Genomic DNA, 9,668 nt, shown 5'->3' with positions numbered 1-9,668 from the left:
TAGCCTTCCACTTTTACAAGCAATGGAGAGAACATGCAGCTAGTTCTGAAGGCACGGCTGGTCCCAAGACAGATCCTTACACAGCGCTGATCAACAGTGTTAACTAAGCTCTGCTGCATTGCAGAACGGTAAGCCAAATTTTTATCGCAAACTCCATTTGTACTTTGCTGAACTAGCAGACATTACTCAAGGGTCCATCAGTGTTGAGGAAGTGTTATATTATTTTTAAAATAATCTCTTTCTTGATAGGATAGGCTTTTCTGGCATAGATAAAAACGTTCCATTGTGGTGCATTATATTTGAGATTAGCTGGTTGAATCTTTAGCGTGTATGTTTTACCTACAAGGGATCTTGCCTTTGGATTGTGCTCAATGGGCCCCTGTGATTCTTTTTTCAAAAGCTTTGTTGCTAGAGTTGGGGGTATTAAAGCTGTAGGGGATCAAGATGCTGACCTGCATGTGGGATTTGCCTGAATTCAGATACAGGGCTAGACCTGTGACCACAATTGTCTCTAGTAGTAATGCTATTCTTGAGTGTTTCAGTCACAGCTGCTGTACACCAGCTGGTCTTTCAGTGTAGTAGCTTTCTCTTCTGTTACAAAGAAGTTGTTAGTGATAATCAGTTTTTGTGTGTGTGCGCGCCAATTTTTAGTTGGGGAGTAACTGCTGAAATAGCCTCAAATACAGTCCATAAGAATGTTTCTAGATATGTATCAAATGACCCTGAGAACCACTCTTATATGAATGTACATGTAAACATGCATTTTTGGCCCTGACATTACTCTAATATTGATAGACAGTGTTATAATGAGGCAATAAGTTTGGAGGCCATACAACACCTTCATTATATATTCAATAGCGAATTTCATCTACCAATCCTTGTGATGTGCCTAGCAGCTGGGTCAGTGATGAAGAGAGAAGAAGACAAAGGGCTTCATTCTCTGGTGCTTTCAGCATATCACTCCAGATGTTGACTACAGGGGCCTCAGGTATGGTATAAAAATATACAGACAACCAACTAGGTGTCTGTCAGCAACCAATACTTCTCATAGCTGTACTGTACATTTTGCTTAATGTAGCATTATAAGTGAAAAAGGTGAAAGGGAAGGAGGGAGGAAGAGAGCAAAGTATGAGGAAACTAACAATAAAGCACATTTCAATTAAAAATTCATTTTTTTAATATTTTTGTTTTTTTTAAAGGATTTTTAAAATTTTTCATCATTTGTCTTTTTACTTTGTTTCATGCAATATTTCACAGTCCCAATCCCACAGGTTTTTTTCAACTTTTTTTTTTCAAACAAAGTAGGAAAAAAGAAATAAAGAAGCTGAGGAATTAGTAATTTTTGATGTCATTTCTTTTTCTTATTTTTCAAGCAGGACCAAAATGTCAGAAGAAAATGCTTCATTTTTTATCAATTGTTTTTGTCCTTTTTTGTTTTTTTCTGTTTAGTTTTATTATTTCGTTTTTTTTATCTCTGCAGGCAGTAATATTAGGGTTTGGTATAACCAGCAAGCACTCCTTTTGTTTGTTTGTTTGTGTGTGTTTGTGTGTTGTGTGTGTGTGTGTGTGTGTTTGCGTGCGTGTGTCCCTCTTAAAAGGTCAGGCCACAAACTTTTTTAAAACTTTTTTTTTAAGTTAACCAGGTAAACTGAGATGATAAAACTCATCAATAGAAGGCCAGAAAAATATTTTTTGTCTTTTTGCTTCGTTTTACGTTTTTTAAAAGGTTTTTGTTTCTTAAACTTTTCCAAAACGTCTTTGCTGAGGTTGACAGACTCCTTCCTGTTGCTCCCACCCATCCCTAAGGTAAAGTGCCTTCTGGTCTCGTTTCTCAGAGGCATAGTTAGCTGTAGCGTGGGGCTCATGGACTGCACAATTTCCCCACACCTGAGTGCATTTTCTTTTGTAAATTCTGAGTAACGTCCCCCCCTCCCACCCTCAAATCACCACACACGACTTGATCTGTAAAAGATAAACATGCTCTGATCTCCCAGACCCTCTCTTCCCTAGCCTCCCCCCCAACCCCCAAACCCTTGTCCCCCCCTCCCCAAGCCCCCCCCCAACAAAAGATAAAAAGTTTCTTTCCCTTGCCCACGTTTGCAGGGTTCTCTTCCGGGATGCCTTCCCCAAATCAGTTGAGTTCGCGGCTATTCATCCATCCATCCATCCATCCTTCTTTCCTCAAGCGCTCTCTCTCTCCCCCTCCCCTCACAGCTCCCCTCCCCCCTCCCCCAACCGGGAATGCCATCCCTCTCGGGTGTGTGTGTTTCGTGTGTTTTGCGCGGGCGCGCATGTGTTTAAGGTGAAACCACTTCTCGGTTAGCAGCAGTCGTCCTCATCGGTTTCGCTATAAGGTTCGTGCAGTCCTTTGCGTGATCCTGTCCCACGCGACTTGGCTGGTCCATGCGAGTGATAGTACCCATTGGGGAGCCGCCGCCCATGCCTGGAGGGGGAGAGAGGGGACGAGCCGCTGCCCACCCGGGAAGTTCTGGGCGAACGTCCTGAGCTGCTCCCGTGCTGCTGCTGCTGCTGCTCCCGCTGCATTGTCTCATAGGGGAAGGCTTCCTCGCCGCCGGGGCCCGCGTAGTCCGGACTCCGGTAGTAGCCGCTGCCGTGCCGGGGCGGCCCCGGGTGCGGCTCGGAGACGTGCGGGGCCGACCAGCGGCTGCTGGCGTGTCGGTAGGCCCGCGGCGAGTCGTTCCGCGGCGGGACCGTGTGCCGCTCCATAGCCGGAGACCTGCTGCGACGCTCGGAGACGTGGTGCTCGGCGGGCAGCGACGGGTAGCGCCTCGGGGCTGGGCTGGAGATCCGGCCCGAGTGCACGGACGACGGCTGCTGCTGCTGCTGCTGCTGGGGCCCCGTGTTGACGGCCTTACGGACCACGGGGGAGTAGGAGATATGTGGCCGGGGTGTAGAAGGGGTCTGTGGGAGCTGGCGGCGTCCTCGCCTCGGGGTGCTGGTGCCAGACGTTGAGAGGACCGGACTCCCACTTACGGAACTACTGCCCTACACGAAAATCGAAACAAAGGAAATCAAAAAGAAAAAATATACAAGGAAAATCAACCAAGAAGAGACACGAGGAAAAGTGGCGGGGCAGGAGTGAAGGTGACACAGACATGGACAAAGTTGGCAAGAGGAAGGGGGTGGGGATGGAGGAGGCAAGGGAACGAAAATAATTCGGCGGAGAAAATAATTAAAGCAACAGCCACATCAGGGGGGAGGGAGAGGAGGGCAAGGGGGACAACGAAGAAAGGTAATAATAATAATAATAATAATAATAATAATAATAATAATAATAATAGGAGGGGGGAGGATCCAACACAAAACAAAAGCAGAAAGAGAAATGAGAAATGGAGTTTTTATAAGTTCCAGGGTTTAAAAAGCAGCAAAAAGCTTTAAAAATTACTTGCACGGTTTCTTTTTTTGCAGGGGTAGGGAGGGGAAGGAGAAAAAAAGGGGGGTAATGGTCAATTTATTTAAGAAAACAAAAACTGAAGGAGAGAGGCGGGGCAGGATTGATTTTGCAAAGCACGGGTCATATTGCATGTTATCAAAGTGGTTAGGAGGGGAAAATAGAAAAGAAAAATATCTGGAGTTGAAAAAGGAAGGAGGAGGTTGGGACAGAGTGAGGGGGTGGAAGTGGGAATCTAGCAAGGAAAGGTGAGGGAGAGCACTGGGTCTGGAAAAGTTTGGAACAGAGCCGAACTCTTGAGGGAGGCTGTTGTGTACCTGTGAAATGTTTGAGCTCTTGGTGTAACGGCCTGTGCGTGCATGTTCTCAGTTTAGGCAGGTAGGCAACAGTGTGGGCTCCCCAGTCTGGTGGAGCCCTGGACCGAATGAGAGTTCATCTCAGAGGCAGTTTCCCACTTTGTGTACACTGAACTCTACATTATTTATGGATTATAACTCCTCCACCCACATACAGTTAAAGTGGCCTCCTTGACCAGATTGCCTGATGGATTGCAGTACAACAGACCAAAGCTCCACCCAGTCCTTAACCCTACTTGAGTAACATGTGGAAAACAGCAACAAAGCAAAACAAAACCCTAAATGTACAAGACCGAGACCACTAGATCCTGGGCAACCTCCTTTATTATATTGCCGGTACTGAGCAGTTTACTCCAGTTGTGAAGCTGAAGGGCTCATGTCTTACTAATTGTCTTACTTCACGAATTCTTACTCTTTGGACTGTTAAGCTCAAATGAGTTTTTATGAGTTATGTCATACTATTTGTTCCACAAATGCATCTTGTTAATATGAAGAAATACGGAAAAATATGCATTCTGAGCACTGTATATTTCACATTAGATTGTTTTAGTAACAGATGTAAAACTTGTGTGTAACCTCCCACCCCCATTAAGTCTTGTGCTATAGCAGCCAGAAAGAGAGAACTACTGAATGAACTTCAAAAAGTACATATTTTTATTAAAAGGACTGCAGATCAGACAGATGGGCAAGATAATGAAAGAGAGGGATTGGATAAGGGCTTTGTTCCATGGCAAGTGACTGGGGAGGTGTGTGTTGATAATACTGATACTGTACTTCCCTCACTGTCAAGAGAATGGAAATGGGTAAGCTGGGTACCAGGGTATAGTGGGAATTGTTGCACTGGCTTCCACTAGTGCAACAAGTTACTTGAATCAGGTCGAGTCTTTTATTTTTGTTGCTGCTATCATTAGGTATCCATTGGTACGTTGCTTCTACCCTTCCTGTTGTCACTTTCCCTGTAAGCAAATTTTTTTATCAGTTTCCTTCAAAGAGGATGAACTCATTGTGATGGGTCTCCTCAGATAAAGCACACTCAGAAAGCAAACTTTGTGTGATTTTTTAAAAAGTGCTATAACATGGTTGAATGGTTCAGTGTTATTGCTATGAGAAGCATCTGATAGTGTCTAGTATTGGCCGAACCAACAAAAAGTGAAAAGACAATGGTGTACCCACACATGCAGAGGCAGCTGTTTCCTTCATGGGAGTTGGCACCTCTCTGGTGATAAAAGATGCCACTTGGATGGCCCTCAACAGGATAATAAGGCCCCTAAACTCCAGCTGTCGATGCTAAAATGTGATAGATGTGTACACATAGACTCTGTAAATCACCCAGGAGGATGAAGCCAAGTTGGTCATTCAAATGAAATCATTTTGCATCTGCGATCAGCCAATTAGGACAAGAGAACTTCAGAAGAGTAGTTTGAGAGTAGTGGAAATCTAGCTTGAGTTCAGCCTTATAGAACTAGAATGCTGGAGAGAGGCTCCTGAAAAACCTGCAATGTGGTCGCCCTGGGTAGAAAGTTGTGAGAAGAGGCTTCTGTGGCATCGTTCAAGTGACCAGCCACTCTATGCCAGCAATGAAAAGGAAATAGCTCTATAGCTGTGAATCTGTGAGCCAGTCAGCAGTCACTCTTCAAAAGGTGGAGCGTGGTAAAAGCTGCTCTTCAAGTGCAGCAGGACAGTGTCACAAGACTATATCACATTATCCAAGCAGGAACTCTGGAAGTTTCTTTAAGAGAGATCTGAACATTACCAAAACCCAGATGTGCAGGCATTGCAATTTACATAAAGCCTGGTGAAAGGTGACAAGAATCTGAGATAAATGAAGAAGGCCCAATTAGATGTATAAACTAATCTGTCTTAGGTGAGCAGTTGTGAATACTCTTTGAGAAGAATCTAGGCTGAACTGGAAACCTATAGACCTAAGAAGATTGAATAAATCTGAAGAAGGGGAGACTGCATCTCAAAGAGCTGAGAGGTTGTCCATTGTTGTTGAAAGTTATCTCTGGATATATACTTTTTTTTCAAAAAAAGGAAGAGAATGAAGTACTTACCTCAAAGGGGAGCTGGAGGTGGTCTTGAGGTCTGTTCAGACAGGAGGACAATAATGGTTCATGGCATAGTAAAAAAAAGAAGAAGGCCTTACTGTAGAAGTCTGAGAGAACTCCAGCCCATGAGAGTTAAATATGAAGGACAAGTTAAAATAGAAGAGAATACTGCTTGCTGGTGGTTTTTTTTAAATTAACCTCGATCTAATATGGAAACATATTTTAAGGGAGAATGTGTTGCTAACCACTGAAGCAGCTCTATGCTGCTTGATACTTGAAAGTTCCTGCCATGCTACAGTTTTCTTGGGCTGATTATTCATGGTCAGAAGAAGACCAGGGGAGAGAGCGGGGGAGAGAGAAAGAAACCAAGACAGAGAGACTAATTGAAGTAGCACCAGGAAGGAAAAGCCTACCAAACCAAACAGGAATAATAATTAGGAAAGGTATCCTAGGTTTACAAAGCAAGTTTTTGTATGGTCTGAATGTGCTCGTGTGTGCATGTATATGTACATAACCACATTGCCGGGAATTTCACATGTAAGTATTTCAATGAATTATCACTTTCTGTATCATGTTGCCCTATACATGCATCTATGAATGCCTATGTATGCCATACAAACCTGCATATTATTTGTTATGCCATGCTTGTACTGTGTATTTTAGTATGCTGTGGATATTTACTTACACAATTTATATAAACCCTTTTGTATTAAAAACACACATGCATGCCCTGCATCTCTCAGTATTAGTTGTTCTTACAACTTTTTGTATGCCATAAGACTCAAAATCTGTGTGGGGTGTCTTTGTGTGTATGTATGTATCATATGTGTCTGTGTCTAATTTTGGTATGTGTCTGTGTAGCTGAAGACCACCATCTACAGAGACCACAGCTGCATGCCACAGAACCTAGATCTCTAGAACCAAACATAGGTATTCTGCAAGAATCCTTTGATTCTCAACTTCTTATTTTGGGGATGTACTGTACAAGAGGAATCCCTCAGAGCTGCAGGAAGACTTTTAAAACATAGGCGCAATTTCTGTTGACAATTCAAGGGGGTCCCACTGGTCATAGACTGTATCTCCATTCCCAATATAGCTTCTTATCCCATTCAAACTCCATAATCAATTTTCTACATAATGCTTTTAGTGTCCTCTTTTCCTTGTAACTTACTAAATTTCGCAGAAGAACCAGAATTTGCAGTCTGGATACATTACTGAAAATCAAGTCAATTTTATGAGAAGATGCCTAATGCAGTAATATGCATTAATAATATATTACTGCATAATTTGAAATTTCTTAGGATGGAATTTTAGGGCTAAACTGGACTAGGTCAGGAGATCTGTGACTGTATATCCTGATGCTTCTTTTTAAAAATAAGCAGCTGTAGGGACATAGCTTGGGCCCATTACACTAGGGGAGGTGATCCAACACTTCACCATTCCAATCTAAATATCTCCTGAAACTGCTATTTGACTGATCCTCTGCTGGAGAAAATCTATCAGTACCTCAGTCTTGTCACACCCTTGGGCATCCCTCTCCCATATACCAGGGATGAGGAATATGTAGCCTTCCAGCTATTGGTAGACAACAGCTTCCATTAGCCTAAGCTACCATGGCCCATGGTCAGGGATGATGGGAGCTGAGCATTCAATGACATCTGCAAGGCCACATGCCTGTCATATATTCTGTGTCCTATATGCGTTCATTGCATGCATACATGTCTACAGTTTATGCATGTATTTCCGCTTTTTTCTGGTTTTGCTTGGATGTGACATGCACAGCTTACATGTGTGCCTGTCTCTTCAGGTGCAGCTTCATTCCAAACTTTCCAGATTCACAAACCCCAGAGAGTTCAGTGCCACCAGCGTAACAATAAAGGGGTCACACCACAGACACTGGAGAAATAGGCCAGCGAGCTAGGCAGGGCCATCCGCTGGATTGGTTTGAATTTTTGTTCTCTGCTCACCAACCATCTTACCTGCGCCCGCCCCTCGCCGTGACAGCAGAGCCAAGCACAACGGATACAGAAATAAACATGTAAATAAAGGCAGATTGGCCAGGAGACCCCGAGTAAAGCGTCCAAATTGTCCAAAGGAAACAAATAGGAACAAAGAAAATGACTTTGTGTGTGATAACGGGGGGCGGCGTGCAGCAGTGGGGGGAATAAATGGAAAACAAAGGAATAAAGGACCTTTAAAAGAGTCTCATCGAGTAATTGTATTCTCATTCACCCAATAAAATTTTGATGCCGTTCACATAAAGCTGGGAACAACTCCTGTCTTGGGGCTCTACCCTTATGTTGTTCAATTCTCCTTTAGGGCTCTATAATTAAAGTGGTAGGCTTTATTATTTCTTTGGCTTTTCTTCCACACTATGAATATATATAAGGAATGTAGTTGTGAGCTTGATAGCCTTTGTTTTCTTGGCCCATTACAGGATATATTTGGAATGGAGATGGGGTAACATGCATTAATATATGGAGGTACCTAACTGCACTACTAGATTGGCAGTCCTGGCATTGCTCCAGTTCCAAAGCTGTAGACATACAAACACTGCAATGGAATGAATCCAGACTAAGCCCTGTGAAAACCAGACCCTGCAAAACCATACGTCCTTAGGTATGAACTCAGCCTTGAATGAACTGATTTTTTTTTATACTATTCAATTTTCTAATTTTGATCAGAGGAGGTACTCCAGTAATAAAGGTGACAGAATTTTCCACCCATTTTCTCTATATAAGTGCCATGAAATATGCTGTCCATGATATGTGTATAATTAGCAGGATCATGGCCCAAGCAGCCTTGTCCAAGCCACAGGAATTTGTGGTTTCCTGTTGTGATACCTCAGGGATATTGTAAATGGGTTTCACAGACATGGCAATACTGTCCGTGCACACACATTGTGTGTGTGTGTGTGTGTGTAAGTCAATAGGTGATCAGGATCAGACAAGACTGTGTGTGAAGTGCCTGCTGTGTCTGTGAAGAAGGGTGGACAGGTATGAAGCGAGGGTATATTTTGAGGAAGCAATTCCTGAAATGGGAGGAAAGGAGGATATCACTTGGGGGGGGGAATGTAATAGGGAGTTTCCTCTGCACCATTTACTGGAAATGAGCCCTTGTATGTAGTTGTAATGTTGATCCAGAAGGGATCGTCATCCACACCCATCTTTTCTGGATCTCAGCAATGGAAGCTTCTGCTGATATACCAAAGACTTAAACTAGATTAATTGTCTTTTCTTCTCTCGTTTTAGAACAGCAAAACCCAGATGGTGAAGAGTTCAAAAAAGGTCTCTTCAAAATGGGTGAATGGACAATGCTTATTAAACTCATTACAAATAAGTCCTAAATTGTGTACACTGGAGGGAAAACAATCTGACTGCTGATATGCATGCTGATTGAGTTGAATTGGCTGTGACTGCTTTGCAAAGAGATTTTGGAGCTATAGTGGAAAGCTTACAGAAAACATCCATGTGCCATGATTATATGCCAGGAATAACTAGGAAAGGAAATGAATAAAAATAAAATAAATGTTGCAATGCCATTATTTAAATCTATGGTATGGAAGAGTTAGGATCTCCCATGTCAAAAGATCATAGAGATGTAAAACAGATAGAAAATGGCAAGTTAGGTGTTGGAGCACATTCCTTATAAGGGGAAGCAAATGGGTTTGGGGGCCTTTTTAGTTTAGAAAAAAATACTATAGTGGAGATTCTCAAAGTTTACAAAATCACGACTGATGTGGAGAAAGACAAGGCTTAGACAAATGCATGGGGGATTTGTCAATAGCTATGATAGCTAAATGGAAACCCTATGTTCAGAGGAAGTTTACCTCTGAGTACCAGATGCTGGAGA

The 9,668-nt window shown here is 42.9% G+C and overlaps 1 protein-coding gene and 1 long non-coding RNA gene across 4 annotated transcripts in view; one reads left to right on the top strand and one right to left on the bottom strand.

The window, feature by feature from the left end:
* Positions 1-1,153: 1,153 nt before the first annotated feature.
* The window catches only part of CACNA1A (calcium voltage-gated channel subunit alpha1 A), a 272,529-nt gene continuing 264,014 nt past the window's right edge, over positions 1,154-9,668 (bottom strand). For all 3 annotated transcript variants that reach the window (XM_088661718.1, XM_088661717.1, XM_088661716.1), the window contains one exon: positions 1,154-3,006. In XM_088661718.1, coding sequence (XP_088517844.1) covers positions 2,320-3,006 — 687 coding nt within the window. In that variant the 3' untranslated portion in view covers positions 1,154-2,319. The remainder of the gene's footprint in view (positions 3,007-9,668) is intronic.
* LOC148686825 (uncharacterized) lies at positions 2,300-9,155 on the top strand. Its single transcript, XR_015948072.1, has 3 exons — positions 2,300-2,354; positions 8,254-8,435; positions 9,068-9,155. It is a non-coding gene; the product is annotated as an uncharacterized LOC148686825 (long non-coding RNA).

Source organism: Zootoca vivipara, chromosome 2 (genome assembly GCF_965207765.1).
Source record: "Zootoca vivipara chromosome 2, rZooViv2.hap1.1, whole genome shotgun sequence".
Lineage (NCBI taxonomy): Eukaryota > Metazoa > Chordata > Lepidosauria > Squamata > Lacertidae > Zootoca > Zootoca vivipara.
This window is presented reverse-complemented; position numbering and strand designations above follow the sequence as displayed.